The following is a 27,857-nucleotide window of genomic DNA, read 5'->3' as shown; positions in this document are numbered from 1 at the left end:
ATATTCAGAGTTGAGACATTTCCTTGAAAAACAAAGCATAGAATTGCTTCATTTGCAAGTTTGATATTATTTACTAATGCAATTTTATTATTTTGAATCATTACTAATGAATAGTTTTTTTTTGTTTCATTTTCTGTGATTAACAGCATAGGAGTAACTAAATCAGAACAATATGATGAAATCAATTTGGTCAACAATTGTCAAAATTAGACAGTCCTGACATCATGAGGATATGTTGTTAAATGCTGTCATTGAGCAGTTTTGTAATGTATACATCGGCTCCAGCATGCTATCGCCTTGTAGTCACTGACAGATTATCCCTCATGACTGAACAAGCATGAACTACCAGCTACTCTGGTATATGGAATTTACTATCCAACTCTTGCTGCCGTGAGTATGCTGAGCAATTCTTTATCTTGAGAGGTCTGTGATATTACATCATCATACTTGCCGCATGTCAGCTGTTGAATTCAACCGAGTTTACTCTCATTTCAAAATGTCACATAATCTGTGGTAAATACTCAATGGGCTAAACTGGTATCACTTCTGCTATTTATTGAACATATTTCATTTCTTTTTATCTGATGTAGTGAATCTTTTTCTTTCCAATTCTCCTCCAATAACGACATGATGATTTTGGTGAGCAGTGTTCCAACTGTTATTGACCAGGCCAGACCCCCTCCGAACATGTCAAGAGCCCGGACCCTAACTTCTCTAACTGTTTTAAGCAGGTGTAGTGTGGATATTCCAGGTTGAGAAGACATGATTGCCAATGCATTGTAAAGACTTGAAAGGGAAAGCAGAGACATTCGGTGGCAAGAGTAAAGCAGACTGAAACAAAATGTAGGAGTGCACGTTTGCGTGATCATTGTCAATCTAATGTATATGTGTGTTGTAGTGTCCTTTCTTCAGCAATTCAGTGAATGGAGCAGCTATACTGCTAAAGTTTGGTATGAATTTTCGATGTAATCCACTCAATCCCAGGAATTGTAGTACTGCTCTTTTTGTGAATGATACTGGAAACTCACCAATTACCAGTGATTTTGCGTTCCATGGGGCCACTTGTCCATGTCCAACAACATGGCCCAGGAAGGTGACTTGGGCTTTAACAAATTCACTTTTAGCCAGGTTTATCACCAAGCCTGCTTCCAGAAGTTGATTGAACAATGTTGGCAAATATTGCACATGTTCCTTCCATGTGTGACTAAAAATCACCAGGTTACCTATATATATATGGCATAATTGAGAATCCGGAAATGACCTTATTGGTTAGTCTCCAAAATGTGACTGGCACATGTTACGTACTAAATGGCATGACATCAAACTGATACAGTTCATTTGGCTTTATGCAAGCTGAAAATGTCTTCACTCTTTCTGACAAAAGGTACCTGCCAGTATCCTCTGAGCAAGTCCAACTTGGAAGTATAAGTTCCTTGCCCCATCATTTCAACACAGTCTTCCAAACATGGACTTGGATCTACACCAGTCTTTGTAACAGCATCAAGTAGGAAAGGGTTAGCGAGATGTGGGCCAAGTTATGGAAAATGTGACTAGATTAGGTTAGGATATCTGGTCGACATGGACAAGTTGGACCGAAGGGTCTGTTTCCATGCTGTACATCTCTATGACTCTATGACTTTGCAATCGTCCACACAAAACCATCGGGTCTTGGCACCATTACTATGGGTGAGCTCCAGTCACCGTAACACACTTCAATTATGTCATCTTGAGGCTCCAATTAAACTATGCCAACTTTAGAGGGTTATGCCTATAAGGATGTTGCTTAATTGGAACAGCATCTCCTATACTTGCATCATGCATAATTAGGTTAGTATTTCCCAGCTTATTCCCACATAGTGACACAGTGGTTAGATGAAGGGGTAAATGTAGTGGAATGGATCTGGGTGGGTGACTCTTCAGAAGGTCGGTGTGGACTTGTTGGGCCGAAGGACCTGTTTCCACACTGTAAGTAAGTAATCTAATCTCCCCACGCGATACCAATAACTCTTTCAGGTCATTTCAATTTTCCTCTGGAAGATAACTCAATAATTTATCCCAGTTTTTGGCAATCTCCTCATTGTCCAAATTAATTTGAGAAATGACCAATTCAGAATCCTCCGAACTTGGTTCTTCACCCTGTGTTGTAGACAACAACACAGTCTCCCTTGGTTATCCTTCCCTGTCAAAATACCTTTTGACCATACTCACATGTCACACACTGTGAGAGTTCATATTGTGTGGAGTCCTTATTAAATATTTCACCGAACTCAATTTCCTTTTGACTTGACAAGGTCCCCTAAACCTTGCTTTTAAAGGTTCCCCTATCACTGGAAGTAACACTAACACTTTATCTCCAATGGCAAAATAGTGAGTTTTTGATTTCTTGCCTGCTTCCTGTTTCGTTGTATGCCGTGATACTTTTAAATGCTGTCTAGCCCAGTCCCCTGTTCTATTTAATCATTCTGTAACATTTGACACGTAGTCCAAATACGTGGTCTCTGAATTCTAACTTACCAACTTCTCATTAATCAATTTTAGCGGTCCTCTCACTTCATGCCCAAAAAATGAATTCAAATGGACTGAATTTGGGCAATTTATTTGGTGCATCTCTGATTGCAAGAAGTACAAATGGAATTCCCTTATCCCAAACATCAGGATAGTCTTAACTATAAGCCTTCAACATGGTCTTTAATGTCTGAAGCCACCTTTCCAGTACTCCCTGTGACTCTGGGTGATACACGGTACATTGAATTGTTTTATTTCTGATCTATCCATAACTTCCTTGAATAATTTTGATGTAAAGTTTGACCCTTGATCTTATTGTATTTCTGTGGGTAGTCTGTATCTCGAGAAAGATTTGAGTAATTCCTCCACAATCTCTTTTGCTGTGTTGTTATACAATGGAACAGCCTCTGAAAATCTAGTGGACACATCCGTTATCGCTAACAAATACTGACTCCCACTTGCAGTTTTAGGCAGGGGTCTTATGCAATCAATTAAGATTCTTTTTTAAGGCTCCTCAAAAGCAGGAATAGGTATTAAATGTGTGGGTTTTATTACTGCCTGTGGTTTACTAATTACCTGACATGCATGAGATAACTGGCATAGTTCAACTGCATCCTTGTGCAGTCCAGGCCAGTAAAACTGTGTTTGTATTTTAGCCTGTGTTTTCCCACTCTTAAATGACTCCTAACTGGTAGCTTGTGTACTACCCACAACACCTCTTTTCTATAACCCACTGGCAATACGACTTGATCAACCTCTGCACATTTCTCATCTGTCTGAATGAGTGATGGTCTCCATTTCTTCATTAAGACGTCATTTTTAACATAGTAGCATTCAAGTTTTTTTTCCTGTATATATCTTTTGATACAATTGCTTTAGATTTTCATCTTTCTGCTGTAACTCAGCTAATTTATCTGAGCTAAAGATCTCTACTTTGTCATCTATCTGTTCCTGTTTTGCGTCAACCATTTGATCAAACTGGGACTCTGGTATTTGTACTTCAACTTTCTTATCTCTTCTCTTTGATCTCTCCTGTTTCAACTGGTGCTGTAATGACTTTGTTACTACACAGTCGGGAAAAATCCCAGAATATGTGTCCTGTTCAGTTGTCTGAGTTTCCACTGACTTTTCAACCACAGTAGGCAGCACTCCGACCTGTGAACCAGCTATATTATTAGCAAGAACAAATTGTATTCCTGGAGCTGAGAGTTTTTTCTCATACTTCTGCCATGACTTCTCCGTTGTTCACTGAAGACTCGACATAATTGAGCACTTCTTGTCTCACTGTGAATTCCTGTTACTAGCAGCTTTTCTGACAATAGCCTTTCCATGATACACATCTCCTCATCTTTCAACATCACAGATTGAGAAGATCCTGTACCTCTTAATATTGTTAACTCTTTGCCTGCTGCCAAAATGTGTGGTGCTGACAAAGCACAGGCGATCAGGCAGCGTCCGATGAGCAGGAGAGCATAAGCTCTTCATCAGGAATGAGGGAAGGCCCCTCGATCTTATGCCTGAAACATTGATTCTCCTGCTCCTCGGATACTACCTGGCCGGTGGTGCTTTCCCAGGATCACACTTTCCAACTCTGATCTCCAGCATCTGCAATCCTCACTTTCTCCTCTTCACCTGCTGCCCCTGGCCTATGTGAGTAAATGTTACCTACGCAGGTTGAAGAAGATCTGGCACTTCCTCCTTTACCAACCTCTGACCAGCTTGTACCTTCTGATGCAGCTTTCTGACCTCCATTATGCTTTCTGTTACCACTCCAACAAAAGTCACTTGCTTATCTCCCAGTGCTTTTCCTAACCCACCAACGCTGTGATTTCATGTGTCCTACTTTATTGCAGTGAAAATATTGGAGCTTTTCAACTTCCCTTTCCACTTCAAGGGTTTTCTTCTTACCTTGTGGTAAGATTAACCCACCCAGACCTATTTCCCTCTGACCAATGCACCTAACACTACGGGCAGTTTAGCATGGCCAATTCACCTGACCTGCACATCTTTGGACTGTGGGAAGAAACCGGAGCACCTGGAGCAAACCCTGCACAGACACGGGGAGAACGTGCAAACTCCACACAGACAGTCGCCTGAGGCTGGAAATGAACCTGGGAGCCTGGTGCTGTGAGGCAGCAGTACTAACCACTGAGCCACCGTGCCACCCTATTGTGCACTGCAAGTCATTTGTTTAATTATAATTGGGGGAAAAGTCTCTCTACATTATTTCAATGACTTTTGCACTTTCGGGAGAAAATAAACAGTTTGTACATACTTCAATCAAGCAGCTGAGGCATGACAAGCCTCTGGAGCAAGTGGAATTGGAATCCTGATCTTTATCGATTAGATATATGGATTCTATTACTGTGGCAGAAGAGTCACAAAGCAGTTTCTCAGTTATTGGATCACGAAATTGTTCCTACACTCATTAAGATTACAAGGTTGTCAGTTGCAATATTCAGTAACATGTCAAGTTTTATTAATTTGAGAATGACAATGGTCAGGAGAATTGACGTTTCGGGCATAAGCCCTTCTTCAGGCTTCTGAAGAAGGGCTTATGCCCGAAACGTCGATTCTCCTGTTCCTTGGATGCTGCGCTTTTCCAGCAACACATTTTCAGCTCTGATCTCCAGCATCTGCAGCCCTCACTTTCTCCCCACTGATAATGGTCATTCAGCCACATATGCCAAATGCCACAAACCACTTGTCGGTCTATTTGCCATCCCATATGTTAATCTGTTTCCTGTCTTACTAGTGGAAAGTAATGAAAGTTTTTGGTATCAAAGGATGAAATCAATGATGATACAATCATAAGAAATCATCAGTTCTTATACTCTCATAGCAGTGTGTTCTTTCCTGCAGCTGCTTAACATGTTTGGATGTCTAATCCCATCCTGCTATACAATGGTTAAAGAACTGCAACTTGGTTATAAGCAATATAATGCAATAGAAGGGAAAACATAATTACAGCTGACATTGTAAACAACTGCAACATTCCTAGGTCCAGTAATGATTGGTTTTGAGCTTAAATCCTTTGATTGTAAGTACAGCCAAGCCACTCTGGACAGAGTAGATGTTGGGAAGATGTTTCCATTGGTAGGAGAGACTAGCATCCGAAGGAACACACTTAGAGTCAAGGGAAGACCTTTTAGAATGGAGATAAGGAGAAACTTCTTCAGCCAGAGAGTGGGGAATTGATGGAATTCACTGCCACAGAAGGCTGTGGAGTCCAGTCACTGAGTATACTTAAGTCTGAGATTGATGGGTTCTTGAGTATCAAGGGGATCAAGGGTTAAAGGGAGAAAGTAGGAGAATGGGGTTGAGAAACTTATCAGCCATGATTGAACGGCAGCAGACTTGATGGGCTGAATGGTCCAATTTTTGCTTCAATATCGTATACTGTTAAGATCTAATTCTAGTCTAGCTCCAATGCAGGCATTTTTCATTCTGATATCAAGAAATAAATTTCCCTGAAAATTTCTATTCATCAGTTTTCACAACTTTAGTTTTAAGCTTGTGAAAGTTTAAGTGTTGCTTCAGAAAATAACTCGTGATATCAAGCAGGTACGATATTATCAACTGTTAACTGGGTATAATTGTATATCAGTTCCAATCTTTCTAAACACCTTTTTTTATTACAATGGACACATTTGATAAGAAAAAAACTGAACACAGCAGTATAATTCATGAACAATTCTTTATTGGAGACTACAGAGTAGGCAGTTGGTCTGTGAATCAGCTTTTTGTAGTGTCAGTAGAAACTGAAGGATTTTTGTGACAGTTGTCTCACTGTTCAAATGCACGATGGTGATGTTTCACAGATAAAGCAATGTTCCAAACACTTCCAGATGGAAAACTTATTCTTCGGTGTGAGCATTAAAGTGCTTACTCTGTTCCAACACTGGGATTTGCTAGGATATCTCTACTTTCAATTCAAACCTATTTATTGAGCTTCACTGAAATTAATGAAAGCTTAAGCTCAAGAGTGGGGAATTTAAGAAATAATTATCTCTCTGCATTTTGTTTCTTTTTGTTATTTTTATCGATGTTTCTCCAAAAAAGATACAGCAAATCAATCACAAGCAGTAAACAAAACCCCAACCTACCCTCCCCACTGTACATATCTCCCCCCCCACCCCCCCCAACCAAGCATTTACTTCCTACTTTGCAGTCTATGCCAGGAATCATAATTTTGTTCACTGAATTTTAAAGAAATGAAACTCTTCATTTCAGTGGTTAGCACTGCTGCATCACAGCACCAGCGTCCCAGGTTCGATTCCAGCCTGGGGCGACTGTCTGTGTGGAGTTTGCACATTCTCCCCATGTCTGCGTGAGTTTCCTCCGTGTGCTCCGGTTTCCTCCCACAGTCCAAAGATGTGCAGGTCAGTTGAATTGGCCATGCTAAATTGCCCATAGTGTTAGGGGCATTAGTTGGAGGGAAATGGGTCTGGGTGGGTTACAGTTTGGAGGGTCGGTGTGGACTTGTTGGGCCGAAGGGCCTGTTTCCACACTGTAGGGAATCTAATCTAATCTAATCACAACATTCTCACAATAACCAGCCCTTTAGAGTGACCTGCGCAAATATTTTTTTATACAGCTCATGACACCTTTTCCCATTCCAGCATCCTCATCAAACATATTAGATGCAAGAAGATTAAATAATTCTACTTTGTTATTATTTTGGATTGCAGCCAGACATAGTCAACTGTGCTGACTGATCTAGGATCACAGCATTAGAGTCATAGAGTCATAGAGATGTACAGCATGGTAACAGACCCTTCGATCCAACCGGACCACGCCGACCAGACATCCCAACCCAATCTAGTCCCACCTGCCAGCACCCGGCCCATATCCCTCCAAACCCTTCCTATTCATATACCCATCCAAATTCCTCTTAAATGTTGCAATTGTACCAGTCTCCACCGCATCCTCTGGCAGCTCATTCCATACATGTACCACCCTCTGGGTGAAAAAGTTGCCCCTTAGGTCTCTTTTATATCTTGTCCCTCTACATTAAACCTATGTCCTCTAGTTCTGGACTCCCCGACCCCAGGGAAAAGACTTTGCCTATTTACCCTATGTTCAACACTGAGTGGCTGTAGAGAAACAGCACGGACTACACACTCGAATGGTTGAAATTTTTGAGAGCTACGGGAACACGAGGATAAAATGTGTAGAAAAAGAGACTGTTCTTCTCAACAGAAACATATTGCTCCATTTGCTAAGAAAACCATTGATTACTGCACAGTTTGATTTTATTAATTTGAATCATAACGAATCAGGGATTTGTGCTTTTTCTTCCTTTCCTTGATTGAAGGCACTGAGGAAACCTAGTTGGGAGAATGAGATGAAAGCAAGTTGCTCAATTATTCTGAAGATTGAATGGTGATGATGTCATAAAATAGTATTCCTGGGGGGGGTTATATGTTCTATATGGGGAATCCGCATCAATATCGTTTTGCAGTTGCTGAGAGATTATCATTTCAGACTGAATATGCATGAACCACCATCTGGTCTGCTGTATGCAATTTACTATCCAATCCTTGCTGCTGTGGGTATCCCAGGTAAGAGTTGTGTGTTACGAGCTCATTGTACTTTCTGCCTGGGGTTAAAGTGCTGACAAAATGGTCACAAAATCAAGGCTACTAAACCGTGCTATTTATGTTAACAACTTGATATGTTTTATTCACTTAGTTCTATTTTCTGCTTCAGTGGAATTGTCTTCCATAAAACATAGTTCAATCACTGAGAGATGATTCGTGTGAGCAGTATTTCATTGTAAATTTGAATATATATATCTCTTAGAACATTGAAAAGTACAGCACAGAACAGGCCCTTCGGCCCACGATGTTGTGCCGAGGAGTATTCCTAATCTAAAATAAAATAACCTAACCCACGCACCCCTCGTTTCACAGCTCTCCTTGTGCATGTTCAGTAGTTGCTTAAATGTCCCCAATGACTCTGCTTCCACCATCACCGCTGGCAACGCATTCCATGCATCCACAACTCCCTGCGTAAAGAATCTACCTCTGAGGTCCCTGCTATACCTCACTCCTAATATCTTAAAACTATGACCCCTTGTGCCAGTCAATCCTGCCCTGGGGAAAAGTCTCTGGCTATTGACTCCATCCATGCCTCTCATTACCTTGAATACCTCGATCAGGTCACCTCTCTTCCTCCTTCTCTCCAGAGAGAAAAGTCCTAGCTTAGTCAACCTCCCTTCGCAAGACAAGATTTATGACTTCGTAAGAGTTGTGATTTAAACTTCCAAAGGGTGCAGATCATGATCCATGACCGCGTGTCGAGAGATAAAGAATACTGCTTTCTGAACATTCTCCCCGTGTCAGTGAGCTTTGTGGTCCATCCAAGGACATCATTACCCTGTTTTCCATTCGAACATGATATTTGCGACCATTGTGTAAACAAAATCTGCCATTAATCCAAAATATTATTATCTCTATATTAGTGCATATTAGTAGATTAGTTTTTCAGTTCAATCGTATTTACCTTTTAGTTTTTTAAATAATATCAAAACATCCTTTCATTGTGTACAACCATGGATTCACATTTCTCCTGCGTTGAATTGAATTTATTTACTGTCCCGTGTCCCGAGGCGCAGTGAAAAGCTTTGTCCTGTGAGCAATACAGGCAGATCACAGAGTTCAGTAGCATACATAAGTAAATAATGGGTAAACAGCGGCAAAAACAAAAACACAGGTACAGACGAATGTTAAGAGTTTATGAGTCTATTCAGTATTCTAACAGCAGTAGGGTAGAAACTGTTTTGAAATCGGCTGGTGCATTTGTCCAGACTTCTGTACCTTCTCCCCGATGGTAGAGGCTGTAGAAAAATATTGCCAGGGTGGGATGGAAGTCTCTCAACTGTTTGCATCAATTGTCTAGTTTCCATTCTCTGTCGCCTGTTATTGACATGGTGGCACAGTGGTACAGTGGTTAGTACTGCTGCCTTACAGCGCCAGAGTCCTGAGTTCAATTCCCACCTCAGGCGACTGACCGCGTGGAGTTTGCACATTCTCCCCGTGTCTGCGTGGGTTTCCTTCGGGTGCTCCAATTTCCTCCCACAGTCCAAAAGAAAATGTGCAGGTTAGGGTGAATTGGCCACGCTAAATTGCCCGTAGTGTTAGGAGTAGGGGAATGGGTGGGCTGTGCTTCAGCGGGTCGGTGTGGACTTGTTGGGCTGAAGGGCCTGTTTCCACACTGTAGGTAATCTATCTATTTCTGTCTTCTACTTTATTTCTTTTTTGAAAAACCTATATTTAGTGTGCTGGTGAAGCAAAGTGAAATAGTTAAGACATATTGTATATGAACAAATATTCGACCACAGGATGTCAAACTCTGTTCCTGTGCTTCTCCCTTTTCTATTTTCATGCAAATCATGATGACGTATCTCAATGTAGTGCTAAAGGAAATGCTTCCCAGGCTGTGATTAACTTGATAGTCTAATCAATTGAAGATTAATGTTTTCCTTGTAGAAGTTTAGCCGATAGTAGGTTCTGAAGCAAGGCAGTTAAACCAAAAACAAAACACGAAACCAAAGGTTATGTTGTACAATGACAGTGCTCTTCACTTTTCTGCCTGGTTCTTATTCCAACTATACCTCATCCGAACAGGGCAGCTAAAAGATATCTAGAACAAGTCCAGTTATTCATCCATTTCAAACTCTGGAAATCTGAAACAAAAGCAAAAATTGCTGGAAAATCTCAACGGGTGTGGCAGCACCTGTGGAGAGAAACTGGAGCAAATACTATATTAGATTCCCTACAGTGTGGAAACAGGCCCTTCGGCCCAACCAGTTCACACCGACCCTCTGAAGAGTTACCTACCCAGACCCATTTCCCTCTGATTAATGCACCTAACACTATAGGCAATTTAGTATGGCCAATTCACCTGACCAGCACATCTTTGGACTGTGGGAGCAAACCCTGCACAGACACGGGGAGAATGTGCAAACTCCACGCGGAGAGTCGCACAAGACTGGAATCGAACCTGGGACCCCGGTGCTGTGAGGCAGCAGTGCTAATCCGCTGAGCCACTGTGCCACCCCTTGCGTGCAGTGACCCTTCTTCAGAATAAGCAGGGCAGGTGACGGAGGTGACAGTGGGGGAGGGTGACACTTTGGGGCCAATGACCATAGATCTATTAATTTAGTTATGGAGAGGGACAAAACCGCTCCACTGGTTCAAGTTCTAAACTGGGGCAAAGTGAATTTTGATGGAATTAGACAAGACTTTGGAGGGGGTTGATCGGAATAGTTTGTTTGCAGGTAAAGGGACACCTGGCAAGTGGGAGGCATTTAAAAGTGAGATAGCTAGAGTTCAAGATCTATATGTTCCTGTGAGGGCGAAGGGCATGTATGGCAGGAATAGGGAAGCCTGGATGGCAAGAGATATTGAGGCTTCGAACAGAAAAAAGGCAGCATGGCTCAGGTACATGCAGTTGGGATCAAGGGAATCCCTGAAGGTATACAGGAATACAAGAGATTACTAAAGAAGGAAATCAGGAGGGTGAAAAAGGGGACATGAGATAGTCTTAGCTGAGAAAATTAGGTGAATCCAAAGAGATGTGTTAAGGAAATAGAATAACTAGAGAGACAATAGGGCCCATCAAGGACTAAAATGGACATGTCTATGTAGAACCGTAGAAGATGGATGAGGTTCTCAATGAATATTTCTCCACTGCATTTGCCATGGAAGAAGACATGAAAACCTGGGAACTTGGGGAAGTTAGTCAGGATATCTTGGGGACAGTTCATACCACAGCACAGGAGGTGTTGTTTGTGTTATAACGTATGAAATCTCCTGGTCCTGTCCAGATTAGATTAGATTACAGTGTGGAAACAGGCCCTTCGGCCCAACAAATCCACACCGACCCGCCAAAGCGCAACCCACCCTTCCCCTACATTTACCCCTTACCTAATACTACAGGCAATTTAGCACGGCCAATTCATCTGACCTGCACATCTTTGGACTGTGGGAGGAAACCGGAGCACCCGGAGGAAACCCACGCAGACACGGGGAGAACGTGCAAACTCCACACAGTCAGTCGCCTGAGGCGGGAATTGAACCCGGGTCTCTGGCGCTGTGAGGCAGCAGTGCTAACCACTGTGCCACTGTGACGCCCATCTATATCCAAGAACATTGCAAGAGACTAGAGAAGAAATTGTGAGGGCCCTGACTGATATTGTAGCATCCTCGTTAGCCACAGGTGAGATCCCAGAATACTGGAGGGTAGTGAATGTTGTGTCATTATTCAAGAAGGGCTGCAAAGAAAGGCCTGGGAACTATAGACCAATAAGCTTAACACCTGTGGTGGGTAAGTGACTTGAGAAGATTCTGAGGAAAAAGATATATATGCATTTGGAAAGATAAGGTTTGATTAGGAATAGTCAGCATGGGTTTCTGAGTGGGAAATCACGCCTCACAATGTTTTTAGAGTTCTTTGATGAAGTGACAAGGAAGGTTGACAAGGGCAGGGCAGTAGATGTAGTCTATGTGGATTTCAGTAAGGCCTTTGATAAGGTTCCACATGGTAGGCCTCTCTGGAAGGTTAAATCACATGGAATCCAGGGTGAGCCGGTAAACTGGATACACAATTGGCTTGATGGTAGGAAGCAGAGGGTAATAGTGGAAGGGTGCTTATCGGACTGGAGGTCTGTGATGAGTGGAGTGCCTCAGGGATCAGTGCTGGGCCCTGTGCTGTTTGTTATCTATATCAGTGATTTGGATGACAATGTGCCACGTGGGATTACATAGTGTGCTGATGACACTAACATAGGTGGTATCGCGAATAGTGAGAAACGTTATCAAAAATTACAGAAGGGCTTTGATAGGCTGGGGAAGTGGGCTGAGAAATAGCAAATGAAGTTTAATAAAGAAAAGTATGAGGTATTACATTTTTGGAAAGTCAAATCAAGGTAGGAGTTTTATGGTGAATGGTAGGGCCTTAAGGAATGTAATGGAACAGAGGGACCTTGGAGTTCAGGTTTATGTTTCTTTGATAGTGGGGTCACAGGTTAAGAAGGCTTTTGGCATACTGGTCTTCATCAGTCGGGACATTGCGTATTGAAGTTGGGAAGTTATGTTGCAGTTATACGGGACGTTGGTTAGACTGCACTTGGAATGTTGTGTTCAGTTTTGGCGACCTTGCTATAGGAAGCTTGTTAAGTGTAGGAGTTTGAGGGGGGATGTTGTAGAGGGTTTATGAATCTTGAGAGTCACTGATATGAATGCACGCAGTCTTTTTCCCAGGGCTGGGGAATCGAGGACGAGAGGACATTAGTTGAAGTTGAGAGGGAAAGAATAACAAGGACCCTGCGGGGTAATGATTCTTTTACGCAGAGGGTGGTATGAATATGGGATGAGCTGCCAGCAGAAGTGATTGAGGCAGGGACATTAAACACATTAAAAAGTCATTTGGACAAATGCATGGATAGGAAAGGATTTGAAGGATATTGGCTAAGTGCAGGGGAATGGTGTTAGCGTGAGTGGACATTTTGTTCAGCATGGGCCAAAGGGCCTATTATCATGCTGTACGACTTGATGAGTTGATGATGTTTTAACTCTGATCCTATGAAGAAGCGTCAATGAATCCAAAAGGTTAACTCTGGTTTCTCTTCACAGATGCAGCCAGGCCTACTGAGATTTTCCAGCAATGTTTGCTTTTAATTCACTCATCTCATCTGTTACCTAGAAGGGAGTTCCATATTCTTGCAGATGGTTACAGTTACAGTTCAAATTAAATTCTGCTGTGTAAATCATCAGTCTTACTGGTGGACTTGTCTAATTGCTGGGATTAATTGTAATCTTAAGATCTATATAATGCTGCCCAAAGATAAGTCATTGATTTCATCCAAGAGAATAAGGAGACTTTTTCAAATTTCGAGTTCAGGCTTAATACCATCACTGCGTCTTTCAGTCCTCCAATGCATATCCGGTGCAACAATGAGAAGGAAAAGCTGCCGAGGTGTTGGCGTAGTGGCAATGGCGTTGGCTTCATGATCCAAAGCTCTCGGCAGCTGCGTTGGAAGCAAGGGGTTTGAATCTAACATGACAACTGCTTAACTTGTAACTCCATTTTTCAAAAGTCCAGAATAAAACAGTGGCATACTGACAATAGCTCTTAGTTGTCCCGTTTTTAATCAAAGTTCTGGGAAAAAAAACTATCCTTCATGCCTCATCTGGTCTATAAGTCACAAGCGGCCATGAAGAAAAACTGCTCTCTGAGCAATGAATAATTACCAAGAAAAGTCCATAATATTACTAATATAAAAAACATCTTCAAAGTTATTCATTGCTCTTGGGTATAATTTAAGGACGTGGTGGCTCAGTGGTTCGCACTGCTGCCTCACAGCACCAGGAAGCTAGGTTTGATTCCTGCCTCGGGCAACTGTCTGTGTGGAGATTGCACATTCTCCCAGTGTCTGCGTGGGTTTCTTCCGGGTGCTCCAGTTTCCTCCCACAGTCCAAAGATGTGCAGGTCAGGTGAATTGGCCATGCTAAATTGCCCATAGTGTTAGGTGCATTAGTCAGGGGTGAATGTAGGGGAATGGGTCTGGATGAGTTACTCTCCAGAGTGGTGGTGTGGACTTGTTGAGCTGAAGGGCCTGTTTCCATACTGTAGAGGATCTAATCTAATCAAAAACAAAGCATTCATTTCAATGTCTCTGCTGGTATCTTTGAATCTATCTGTGCTCGCCACATGAGAAATGACAATTAGACTATAGATGTTTATTTCACTTTAACTTAAGTGACAATACTCACCTTCAAAAGTAACTCTAACACTCAGAAACACTGCAACCCTATGCAATAGGTCCATTTAGAATCATTGCAAATTACTTAGTTTCACTTGAATGGGTAATGCACACCTCTAAAGGCTTTCGATCAGTTTTGCATCTTCATGTACCAGAAATCTTCTGTAACCTCAATTCTAATTTCCTGATTTCAGCTCTTCCAGCTGCCCAATGTTAGCAGCAGATACTGTCGTTAGACCTGCATCATACTTCCTCTTTGTTGATATGAGTTTCCTGACTTATCATTCATTAACTGAATCAGCAATTACTGACTTATTGGTAATTGAATCAGTATCCTTTCTAACAAATTTCATTTATGTGGAAGTTGAATATTTAAAATAATTTGTGCACAATCTAATCTTTTACAGCTCATGACTCATATGCTGTACACCAATTTTATTTCTGAATCTGATATTTCCCTGATAGCTTTCAGAAACGATGCAAAAACAAACCTCTGTTTTTTTTATTAATTGGCAAACTTTTTCGAACACGTTTCAGCATCACAATTTCACATAAGAGATTTGCAATCAGTTTTAATGAGCAGTTTGTCTTTTAGCATATGAGGAATGCATCCTACAATTAGCAATAAGAAGCTTCCACAAGAACACACAAAGCTGTAGTTTATTGTATTGGAACGGGCTGCCTGGACGCTTGGAGAAGGGAGGTTCCATGAGATATCCGAGAAAGCATTACATGATTATTTATCAAGACAAAATGCACAAGGTTACGGTGAAAAGTCAGAGGAGTATCAATAAGTTGTGCACATTTGGAGAGCTAAGGCAGTCAGGAAAGTCCAAATGTCCATAAACAGTATTTTCTGTGCTGTAACCTTTCTCTGCACTCAGGAGTAAACTTTGACAAGAACATTGGGAATCTAAATCTGTTGATGCAAGGTGAAAGTACAAGCCGAGACAATGGGTTCACATTATTTTTGGGGCATGAATTGCAGAAATAGAAGAAAATGTGTTTCGTATTGAATGTTCTGAGGCTTTTGAGAACTCTTATGAGTTGCTTGCTGGAAAATGAGTTGCATTATAAGTGCTCTGAAATGAACAGATATGTTTTGGAAACTGCGATTTTATCAAACCATCTCACTAATCGTGTCTTATCTGTTTACATTTCACAACAGTCAACATGGTGGCAATTGTGATCTTGGCCAAAGGCAAGTGTGGTCTTTCCAGCTGCATCACTTATTACCTGGTGGCTATGGCAACAGCGGACCTTTCAGTTGTTATCACCAGCGTTATACTAAATCGGATCATTGGCATGTACTTTCCCACAAATTATCTATTGCTTACTCCACTGTGTCGAATCAAAAGTGCCCTAGTTTATATAACAAGAGACTGTTCTGTATGGTTTACTGTTAAATTTACTTTTGATCGCTTTGTAGCCATCTGCTGTCAGAAACTAAAAAGCCAATATTGCAAGAAGCAAACTGCAGGATGGATCCTCGGGATGGTGCTCTCCCTGAGTTGTTTGAAGAACCTTGCTTGGTACTTTGTATATGAGCCTCTGTACATAATTAACAATACGCCTTGGTATTGTCGGATAAGGTCAAGCTTTTATACTTCACCTCTGTGGCTTGCATTTTCTTATTTTGGCCGCATCGCAAATCCTTTTCTCCCATTTCTAATTGTTTTGGCCCTCAATGCTCTCACCGTGAGACATATAATATTGGTGAGCAAAGCTCGTAAGGCACTACGTGTCAATGCCAGGTCTGAAAACAATCCTGACCCTGAGATGGAGAACAGGAGAAAGTCTATAGTTTTACTCTTCAGCATATCCGGCAATTTCCTGCTCTTATGGTTGACATTCGCCGTTCATTATGTGTATTATAGAATCGTTAATGCGTATTCTTACACCGGTTACAATGACCCTGTTTATATCCTGCAAGAAACTGGATACATGCTTGTGCTTTTGAGCTGCTGCACAAATACATTTATTTATGCAGTGACCCAGACTAAATTCAGACAGGAGCTCATGAAAATGGTGAAATACCCAATGAGTCAAGTAGTTACAATTTTCTGCAGATGATAGTATATTTTGCAAGGTTACTGTTCTATTTTAGATGAATTATACAGAGAAATCCATATGAAATGTCATGCCTCATGTGCAATAAAACGCAATGAATTTATTTCTAATTTAAATGTGAGTCTCTTCAAGGAGCTTCACTGAGATTATCAGAGGTTTGAGCTTACAGATTTGGATATTATTTTAAAATTAATTTCTTTTCTGCCTTTCTTTCTATTTTGTGATTGATCCAGCAAATCATGATTTTGATCAAGGTGTTTCAAAGAAGTAAATAAATCATATCAATTGTTGTTAGAGGGAATCCTGGGGGACAGGATGCACATGTATTTGGAAAGGCAGGGACTGATTAGGGATAGTCAACATGGCTTTGTACGTGAGCAACCATGTCTCAAAAACTTGATTGAGTTTTTTGAAGAGGTAACAAAGAGGATTGGTGAGGGCAGAGCAGTAGATGAGAACGATATGGCCTTCAATATGGGACTGTTTAGCAAGGTTAGATCTCATGAAATGCAGGGCGAACTAGCTGTTTGGATACAGAACTGGCTCAAAGGTAGAAGACAGAGGGTGGTGGTGGAGGGTTGTTTTTCAGACTGGAAGCCTGTGACCAATGGAGTGCCACAAGGATCGGTGCTGGGTCCACTACTTTTTGTCATTTATATAAAGCATAAGAGGTATAGTTAGTAAGTTTGCAGATGATGCCAAAATTGGAGGTGTAGTGGACAGCGAAGAGGGTTACCTCAGATTACAATGGGATCTTGATCAGATGGATCAATGGGCTGAGAAGTGGCAGATGGAGTTTAATTGAGATAAATGCGAGGTGCCGCATTTTGGGAAAGCAAATCTTAGCAGGACTTACACACTTAATGGTAAGGTCCTGGGGAGTGTTGCTGAACAAAGAGACCTTGGAGTGCAGGTTCATAGCTCCTTGAAAGTGGGGTCGCAGGTAGATAGGATAATGAAGAAGGCGTTTGGTATGCTTTCCTTTATTGAGTGTATGTTTGGAAAGTTAAGATCACGTACCATATTACAGATAACCGAGATCTCCTTACAAATTTGTTTCTCAATTTCCTGCTGACTATTAAGGGGTCTATAATACAATGTGTCTGCGTGGGTTTCCTCTGGGGCCTTGCTAAATTGCCCATAGCGTTAGGTGCTTTAGTCAGAGGGGAATGGGTCTGGGTGGGTTACTCTTTGGAGGGGTGGTGTGTACTTGTTGGGCCGAAGGGCCTGTTTCCACACTGTAGGGAATCTAAATCTAAAATCTTGCCTCCCTTTCTGTCCTTCCTGGAACATTAGGCAGCCAGTCCTGTCCATCCTTGAGCCATGTTTCTGTAATCGCTATGATATCCCAGTCCCATGTTCTTAACCATGCCCTGAGCTCATCTGCCTTCCCTGTTAGGCCTCTTGCATTGAAATAAATGCAGTTTAATTTACCAGTCCTACCTTATTCTCTGCTTTGTCCCTGCCTGCCCTTTGTATATCGAAACAAGTCTCATTTATGTCATTTATTTAGTGCATTTTATCGATTTTTTTTCTGTTTTGGTACAAGACATTTTTTTATCAATCACCCTCCGTAAGACATGCTACAATTATGATTGAATAATGACTTGGGTAAATAATGTCTCTTTGTACATTTGAACATTGAGATATCTTGCTGTAAACTTCCAAGAGTGAAGGTTGTGATCAATGTCTTAAAGAATATCGTGCTCTAAATGTTATCCCCATATTGGCAAGTAATTATGGTCTATCCAAGTGCAAGTCTGCCCTGCTTTCTATCCTAACACTTGATTTGCGCTCACTATATAAATAAAATGTTCAATTCATCCAAAATAATATTGTATCTATGATACATTCTTGTTTGACAAAACACTTTGGCAAATTAGCTTTATGCTTCAATTGTGCATATCTTTCATTTGATTTTTAAAGAATAGCACAACATGTTCAATTGAATACAGCCACAATATCTCAAATTGTCATCCCCTATTCCTTGTAACAGTCATCGAGTTTTCACTCCCTTCCTCTTATCATTGATCCTGCTTTTATGTACTTCTACTTTCTTGCAAAAAAAGAAATCATTTTTTAATGCATTGATAGAGTAAGATGAAATAAAATGAAATGAAATGGAATAAATATTTCACCCCATGGCATCTCAAACTTCACTTCAGTGTTTATCTCCATCTGTTTTCCTGTAAATAATAACATACCTCAATGTAATGAAAAATCAAAGTTAAATGCTTAAAATGTTTGAGAATAACATCACAATTCCCTCTATTGAAGGTTAATAATTTCATTATGTAATTTTGGTGAATAGTAGATGCTGAATCAACGGACGTAAAACAATGAAATAGAGGGAATTCAATGGCTTGGCATTAGAACATAGAACATAGAAAAGTACAGCACAGAACAGGCCCTTTGGCCCACAATGTTGTGCCGATGGTTAATCCTAATGTAAAATCAAATAACATAACCCACGCACCCCTCAACTCATGTGCATGTACAGCAGTCGCTTAAATGTCCCTAATGATTCCGCTTCCACCACCACCGCTGGCCACGCATTCCATGCATTCACAACTCCCTGCATAAAAAAAACCTTCCTCTGACGTCCCCTGTATACCTTTCTCCTAATATCTTAAAACTATGACCCCTCGTACCAGTCAATCCTGTCCTGGGGAGAAGTCTCTGGCTATTGATGCTATCCATCCATTGTGGGCGGCACGGTGGCACAGTGGTTAGCACTGCTGCCTCACAGCGCCTGAGACCCGGGTTCAATTCCCGCCTCAGGCGACTGACTGTGTGGAGTTTGCACATTCTCCCTGTGTCTGCGTGGGTTTCCTCCGGGTGCTCCGGTTTCCTCCCACAGTCCAAAGATGTGCAGGTCAGGTGAATTGGCCATGCAAAATTGCCCGTAGTGTTAGGTTAGGGGTATGGGTGGGTTGCGCTTTGGCGGGGCGGTGTGGACTTGTTGGGCCGAAGGGCCTGTTTCCACACTGTAATGCAATCTAATCTAAATCTAATCTCTCATTATCTTGTATACCTCGATCAGGTCACCCCTCTTCCTCCTTCTCTCCAGAGAGAAAAGTCCAAGCTTAGTCAACCTCTCTTCATAAGGCAAGCCCTCCAGTCCAGGCAGCATCCTGGTAAATTACACAGAAACAGTGTTCCTCACCTCTCAGCTCGATAATCCTGGTTCTTATTCCATCTGCTCCATAACACATCTGAACAGATTGCCGACAAATATCTATGGTGTGCCTGATTACTCATACATTACATCAGTATACCTGAGTTGGGAGTCGCCTATCCTTTTAAATTGTCACCAGTTCAAGTAGAATTCCACTGTGTTTTGATTTGCTGTTGTTTATTTGTTGGTATAATCGCTGTCTTGATATTTGTACAATGGTATCAATATTGCAAAAGAAATTTCAAGGTTTTGACCCAAGATAATAATCAGCGTTTTCCAAATTTCACATTCAGGCTGCATTACAATACCTCTATCACATCTTCTTTGGAACAATGGGAAAGGAAAATTGGTGCAGAGATGGTATGGTTGTGATGTCCATGGGTGTATGATCTAAAGCCCGTCATCCCTGTTAATTTGGGGGCATGAGTTCAGCTCTACACATGATAACTGAGTAACTTTTATTTGTAACTGGATTAAAAAACCCAAGTTATGCATTAACCTCATTGCTTTTCACTCACGCTTACCTGGTTCTTTTATATTGATTGCGTGTGGGAGGTTGAGGTGAGGAGTCGTGCCCTTCTTCCCACATTTGCTCTCTCTATGCTCAACATAAAGAGAGCATAGTGGTTTCATATTATCAAAATATTTCTTCACATTGACTTTTATGTTTCTGCTGGCATCCTCAAGTCTAAGCGTGCTCACAACATCGCACACTGCAAATAGTCCATAGATGTGTACTTCAGTATAACCCAAGGCTCACTACATACTCGCAACAGCGGTAATGACACTCAGCAACACAGCAACTCTGTCCAATTCTCACTTTGGAATATTGCACATTGGTTTAATTATGCTGGTGAAATACAGATCTCTAAATGCTTTTTATGAGTTTTGTATCACAATGAGCAAAGGAACTGCATGGGTATGACACGCCGCTGGAGTAGTTGGGACTTAAGCCCAAGCTTTCATGGATTTAAGGTATGGATGCTCCTAAACTATGTGCATTCTTAATGATAACACAGCCAAGATTGACACTTCCAGTCTATCTACCATGTTAATTCTAAATCATATGTTGATTCAGTTACCTTTACAAATATAATATTCCACCTACACTACATAAAAAAATGAAATGAAGTTGGAAATATCCAACGCATCTAGCAGCATCTGTTGAGTAGAAAAAATGCTCACATACTAAACCAATAAATTTCATCAAAACAGAAAGCTTAGAGACGTAAGATTTAGGTCTAACTAATGCCAACTTTTCTCAGTGCTGAAATTCTCCAGCCCAGTCTGCATCCTTACAAATTTCTTATTTTTGCAATTGAGCTCACGTCCTCCTGTAATGCGGTGGACTAATCAAAGATTTTAACGGTGGCACCTTGGCTCGGAATTGCCTGAAATCCTGAAGCAGATGTTACTGATGAAAAAAGCCCATTTCAATCTTCTTGCAACATTATGCATTGAGAATTCTGCAACGTTGTTGAGGATACAAAGATGTTTTCCCAGAATGCAAGCAAAAACCCCCAAACTTTATCATCATTAATTATTTTTCGATTGTTGTAGATATCTGGGTTTTGATAGAACATTGGAAAGGTCTTTGAAAGAACAAGTATTGTCACAATAGACTGGATCATCTCAGTCAATTCTTCAATATTTGTGTGGATGCAACCATAAGTTGAAAACAACATGGGCTTGGAGAATACCTCAGGAAGCAACGTGAAAGTGACATAGAAACCTGAATGTGGAGGACAAAGATGTTGCTTTCGCTTCTACTGACGATGTTTTGTTTGTTATACGTGTTCTAAATCAGACCAAGCCCCCTCAAAATATATCAAGGAGACAGCCTGTGCCCCAGGTTTTTCTTATAGTAAAGGCAAATAGCAGGGGGTGGTTGCATTCGGATGTAATTAGATTGTTCAGACTATCAGGCTTGAAGCAAATTACTTTATTCATGCACAATAGCTAAAATACAACAAGCAAAAAAGGAATTGGAATAACAACTCCATTGAAAAAAACTTCACAGAAGAATGGTTTATTTATCTACTAAACAGTAACTTTCAAGATAATAACATCCCAAAAACACACTCTTGGCAAAGGCAAATTCAGTGAAATAGATTGTCTCGCATGCAATTCTAGCAACTGGAAGAGAGCCTCAGGTTTTAACTGGAACCGACAGAGGAACAATAGCGTCCACATCCAGCTCCAAGCCCCCATCAACTGTTGAAAGCTCCATAAACATAATTGTTTCCCCACTACCTGAAAAATGGGGCATGTTTTTCAAAACTGGACTGCATTCTTATGAAGTGATGGTCAAATAAACTGTCTATTTTTTTCAATATTTGACCTTTCTGTATTTCCCATGGCCTGGCACAGAAATTGCACTTGCTACTTGGAATGTGTCCTTACTATATTAAGGGAGTACCATTATTAGATCAACAGCCAACCATTCCTCAACTGCACGTCTCCAAGAGAGTCTCCAAATCCTAATCAGGACTCCATTCTTAATATTCTTAACAGCACTCCAGGGTCATTCAACCTCAACTGTCCGGGCTAACTTAATGGCCTGTTTGCACGGTGGCACAGTGGTTAGCACTGCTGCCTCACACAGCCTGAGACCCGGGTTCAATTCCCGCCTCAGGCGACTGACTGTGTGGAGTTTGCACATTCTCCCCGTGTCTGCGTGGGTTTCCTCCGGGTGCTCCGGCTTCCTCCCACAGTCCAAAGATGTGCAGGTCAGGTAAATTGGCCATGCTAAATTGCTCGTAGTGTTAGGTAAAGGGGTAAATGTAGGGAAATGGGTGGGTTGCGCTTCGGCGGATCGGTGTGGACTTGTTGGGCCGAAGGGCCTGTTTCCACACTGTAAGTAATCTAATCTAATCTAATCAATTAAGGAGAATGTGCAAAATACTTCTGTTGAATAATCCCCAACCTTTAACAAAACGTTCAGCAACTATAACATCCACTTCTGAAATTATTTTGTCTGCAGGTTTAGGTTATTTTGACTTTGTTTAGCCATTTTTCTGGTCACTGCAATGGAAAATTACCTGAATTGTGTCACACTAACTAAATTGCCTCGTTACCTTCATTTGGACTTTCCATGATTATAGGTAACCCCGACTCCATCCAAATCATTACCCCGGAGAATGTCAACTCCATCCGTGGGTAATTTCGTAACAACTACTCCAACTATTCTCGACAAGCAATTATATTTCAATTGCTCTTTGTACAATGGAACAGGGATAGCATCCACACTTCTCTGACACATTTATGTTAGTTTCTCTCCCTGGAAGAAAAATTAACTTGTTCTCCAAAAAAGATTTAAGTAGCTCCTGCGTTCCACATTACAGATATTGCGTTACTTGAAGAAAAAGGAGTTTTTTTTTTAAATTAGATTCCCTAAAGTATGGAAACAAGCCCTTCAGCCTAAAATGACCCTCTGAAGAGTAACCCACCCTGACCCATTCCCCTAACTAATGCACCTCACACTATGGGCAATTTAGTATGGCCAATTCACCTGACCTGCAGGAGGAAACCCACACAGATACAGGGAGAATGTGCAAACTCCAGGCAGACAGTTGCCTGAGGTAGGAATACGAACCCAGGTACCTGGTGCTGTGAGGCAGCAGTGCTGACCACTGAGCTACCATGCCACCTTAAATATTGCTTTCCCTTTGACAAAACGTTTCAAATCTCGCGTCCATGTTACTTTCTGGAGAAGAGTCATTGGACTCGTAACCTGAATTCTGCTTTCTCTCCACTGATTCTGCCAGACCTGTTGAGTTTTAATAGCAATTTCTGATTTTGTATCCCCTGCACTCAGACCAGTGCGTAGCTTCAGTCTCACTGTTCTGGTTAAGGCAAAAGATGTCAGAACGGTTGAACACATACAAGATCTGTCTTCACTAAATTACTTGCAGCAAACGCTCGGGGACAGTGGGTCAAACATGAAGGAGAAACCGAAGGAAATCCTAATTAGTCAGGAAATGGTATTTGGGAAAATGATGGGATTAAAACCCACTGAGTCCCCAAGGCCTGATGCTCTGTCATCCCAGAGTACTTAAGGAAGTCACCCTAGAACAAGTAATGCATTTGGCAATCACTATCCAGCATTCTGCAGACTTTGGAAGAGTTCCAATGGACCAGAGGGGAGTTAATGTAACTCCTCTCTCTAAGAAAGGTGGGAGAGAGAAAAGGGGCAGTTATAGGCTGGTAGGCCTAACATTACTGGTGGGAACAATGCTGGAGTCAATTGATAAAGATGTCGTAACTGAGCATTTGCAAAGCAGTGACAGAACCGGGGCATGGTCAGCATTGATTCAGTAAAGAGAAATCATGCTTGACAAATCTTCTGGAGCTTTTTTGAGGATGTGACCAGTGGGGTGGACAGGGGTGAACCTGCAGATTGTTATGTATCTGGACTTTCAAGTGGCTTTTGACACGTTTCCACACAAGAGATTGGTAAGCAAAATTAAAGCACATGGTATTGGAGGTAATGAATTAACAAGGATAGAGAACTATGGCAGGCAGGAAGCGAAAAGCTGGAATACACGGGTCCTTTTCAGAGTGGCAGGCAGTGACAAGTGGCATGCTGCTAGGTCCAGCTGTTCACAATATACATTTGGACGAAGGAATTGATTGGCATATCTCCAAATTTGCCGATGATACTAAGCTTGGTGGCAGTGTGTGTTGTGAGGAGGATGCAGGGTGACTTGGACAGACTGACTCAGTGGGAAAATACTTGACAAATGCAGTATAATGTGGATACATGTGAGGTGATTCACTTTGGTGGCAAAAATAGGAAATCAGATTATTATCTGAATGGCGGCAGTTGAGGAAAAGGTGAGGTGATATGAGGCCTGGGTGTCATGGTGGAACAGTCGCTGAAGGTTGGCACACAGGTACAGCAGGGAAAGCTAATGCTGGCCTTCGTAGCGAGAGGATTTGAGTATCAGAGTAAGGAGGTCTTGCTGCAGTTATCCAGGGCCTTGGTGAGGCCACACCTTGTGTGCAGTTTTTGGTCTCCTAGTCTGAAGAAGGAAATTCCTGCTCCTGAGGGAGTCCAGCGAAGGTCCACCAGACAGATTCCCAGGATGGCAGGACTGACATAGGAGGAAAGATTGGATCAACTGGACTTGTATTCACTGGAATTTAGACGAATGAGGGGGAATCTCAGAGAAACTTTAAAAATTCTGATGGGACAAGACAGGCTAGATGGGGAAAGTATGTTCCCAATGTTGGGGATGCCCAGAACTAGGGGTCACTGTTGAAGAATAAGGGGGAAGCCATTCAGGATTGAGATAAGAATGTATTGCTTCACTCAGACGTGAAATCTCTCCCACAGGAAGCGGTTGGGACCAGTTCATTAGAGGGATCTGGAGGCGGCCATTGTGGCTAAAGGGATAGAGGGGTCCAAGGAAAGGACAGGAATGGGACGCTGTGATTGCATGATGAGCCATGATCTTATTGAATGGTGGTGCAGGCCAGAAGGGCCGAATGGCCTACTCCTATTTTCTACGTTTCTATGATCCGTGGCACTTTACTGTACGGTTCCCTTTTAAGACTCCCTCTTACAACCTCTATTGGCATCCCTGGCAGCTTCAAGTTTTCTTTTCAAATGTGTCCCACGTGATTACAATGAGACCATTTAGGTCTTCGATTTCACCTCCACTCATGCCATCTTCCATTCTGCATTGAGGAGGAGACATTGGGGCATTCCCAGCTCCATATTCCTTATCTTGGCTACTTGCCTTCCTTTGAAACATCCTGCAATTTCCACATGTAGCTCTGGCTATTCTGTTTCTTCGTGACTAATGCTGGTTTTGAATTCTCATATTGCACATTTGTGCAACATAGCCTATCGAGCAGTAGATAGTGGAATTGGGACAACTTCGCTATGAGGTAAGCATGTCTATGGAGAAAAACAAAATTATTTTTCCCCTCACAAGTCAGCTCCTTTCACTTTTGACATCTCTACTTCAAAGTCTTCTTTCATTGTCATTCTCGGTACCCCATGGGAGACTGGTTAGCAAGGTTAGATCTCATGGAATACAGGGAGAACTAGCCATTTGGATACAGAACTGGCTCAAAGGTAGAAGACAGAGGGTGGTGGTGGAGGGTTGTTTTTCAGACTGGAGGCCTGTGACCAGTGGAGTGCCACAAGGATCGGTGCTGGGTCCACTACTTTTCATCATTTATATAAATGATTTGGATGTGAGCATGAGGGGTACAGTTAGTAAGTTTGGAGGTGTAGTGGACAGCGAAGAAGGTTATCTCAGATTTAAATGATCTTGACCAGATGGGCCAATGGGCTGAGAAGTCGCTGATGGAGTTCAATTCAGATAAATGTGAGGCGCTGCATTTTGGGAAAGCAAATCTTAGCAGGACTTATAAACTTAATGGTAAGGTCCTGGGAAGTGCTGCTAAACAAAGAGACCTTAGATTGCAGGTTCGTAGCTCTTTGAAAGTAGAATTGCAGGTAGATAGGATAGTGAAGAAGGCGTTTGGTATGCTTTCCTTTATTGGTCAGAGTATTGAGTACAGGAGTTGGGAGGTCATATTGCGGCTGTACAGGATATTGGTTAGGCCACTGTTGGAATATTGCGTGCAATTCTGGTCTCCTTTCTATTGGAAGGATGCTGTGAAACTTGAAAGGGTTCAGAAAAGATTTACAAGGATGTTGCCAGGGTTGGAGGGTTTGAGTTACAGGGAGAGGCTGAACAGGCTGGGGCTGTTTTCCCTGGAGCGTCGGAGGCTGAGGGGTGACCTTGTAGAGGTTTATAAAATCATGAGGGGCATGGATATGGTAAATAGACAAAGTCTTTTCCCTGGGGTCCAGAACTAGAGGGGGGAGGTTTAGGGTGAGATAGGGTAAGGGGAAAGATGTAAAAGGGACCTTTTCAAGCAGAGGGTGGTGCGTGTGTGGAATGAGCTGCCAGAGGATGTGGTGGAGGCTGGTACAATTGCAACATTTAAAAGGCATCTGGATGGGCATCTGAATAGGAAGGGTTTGGAGGGATATGGACCAAGTGCTGGCAGGTGGGACTAGATTGGGTTGGGATGTCTGGTCGGCATGGACGGGTTGGACCAAAGGGTCTGTTTCCGTGCTGTACATCTCTATGACTCTATGACGTCCGTTCTGGTCAAAAGCAACGTTCTCCTGTCATTTTCCAGCACATGGCCTCGTGTGGGAATGCAACAAAGACCAAATTCAACGCCCAAAGAAAACAGGGAAGGCCATATATAAGGACCATACATAAGGTTGTTGACTGCACAAACATGAACCACAGACCATACTCTGTAAAAATTTTATTTGGGAGAGATTAAGCAAAGTTAAAGTTATTACATCCTATGTAGAAGGCAAGGTGCTGTACAGGAAAAACAGAGAATATGATTGCACTAAGAGCTTTTCAGCTTTGATTGAAAGACCCGTTTCCAAGGAGATGTGATTAATAGGCAGCAATCAGCTGTTTTTCATTCCTCTTACAGAGATTGGAAAGTGACAGGGAACAGAAATCTCATGCATGTCTTTTAAACTGGAGCAAAGCTTGATGTGATAAGCCTCTGGGGTCATATTGACACATTTGCAATTTGTGATATGAATTAAGGGATAGACTTTGACAAATAGGGCACAATATCAGATTTTCCACATGATACAAAACTTGGAGGTCTTGCAACCCGTCGGGGGGGGGGGGGGGAGCGGAGCGTGGAGATTGGGCAGAACACCAAAAGGACAAGTTGGTGAAATGAGTTGGCGAATGTTGCTCAGTGAACAGAAATGCAAGTTGCTTAATTTAATTCAGAAGTCATGATTTGGAGATGCCGGTGTTGGACTGGGGTGTACAAAGTTAAAAATCACACAACACCAGGTTATAATCCAACAGGTTTAATTGCTAGTGTGCTTCCAATTAAGAGAAAATGAGGTCTGCAGATGCTGGAGATCAGAGATGGAAATGTGTTGCTGGAGAAGCGCAGCAGGTCAGGCAGCATCTAGGGAACAGGAGAATCGACGTTTCGGGCATTAGCCCTTCTTCAGGAATGAGGAAAGTTTGTCCAGCAGGCTAAGATAAAAGGTAGGGAGGAGGGACTTGGGAGAGGGGCGTCGGAAATGTGATAGGTGGAAAAAGGTTAAGGTGAGGGTGATAGGACAGATTGGGGTGGGGGCGGAGAGGTCGGGAAGAAGATTGCAGGTTAGGAAGGCGGTGCTGAATTTGATGGATTTGACTGAGACAGGGTGGGGGGAGGGGAAATGAGGAAACTGGTGAAATCCGAGTTCATCCCTTGTGGTTGGAGGGTTCCTAGGCGGAAGATGAGGCGTTCTTCCTCCAACCGTCGTTTCGC

General features: G+C 42.1%; 1 protein-coding gene across 1 annotated transcript; it reads left to right on the top strand.

The window, feature by feature from the left end:
• The first annotated feature begins 7,999 nt into the window (after positions 1-7,999).
• Positions 8,000-16,348, top strand: LOC122548323 (putative G protein-coupled receptor 139). Its single transcript, XM_043686854.2, has 2 exons — positions 8,000-8,069; positions 15,444-16,348. Exons 1-2 carry the CDS (start codon positions 8,000-8,002, stop codon positions 16,346-16,348), a joined length of 975 nt encoding a protein of 324 aa, XP_043542789.2.
• Positions 16,349-27,857: the final 11,509 nt, after the last annotated feature.

Source organism: Chiloscyllium plagiosum, unplaced genomic scaffold, assembly GCF_037043375.1.
Source record: "Chiloscyllium plagiosum isolate Xiang-an unplaced genomic scaffold, Cpla_swu_hap1 HiC_scaffold_38, whole genome shotgun sequence".
In the NCBI taxonomy this organism is placed as follows: Eukaryota; Metazoa; Chordata; class Chondrichthyes; order Orectolobiformes; family Hemiscylliidae; genus Chiloscyllium; species Chiloscyllium plagiosum.
This window is presented reverse-complemented; position numbering and strand designations above follow the sequence as displayed.

Bases quoted from the DNA above. Each gene is read 5' to 3' on its own strand.
- LOC122548323 (XM_043686854.2), top strand. From the start codon at position 8,000: ATGCATGAACCACCATCTGGTCTGCTGTATGCAATTTACTATCCAATC. The intron at 8,070-15,443 runs GTAAGAGTTGTG...ATTTCACAACAG, and splicing joins TGCTGCTGTGGGTATCCCAG to TCAACATGGTGGCAATTGTG.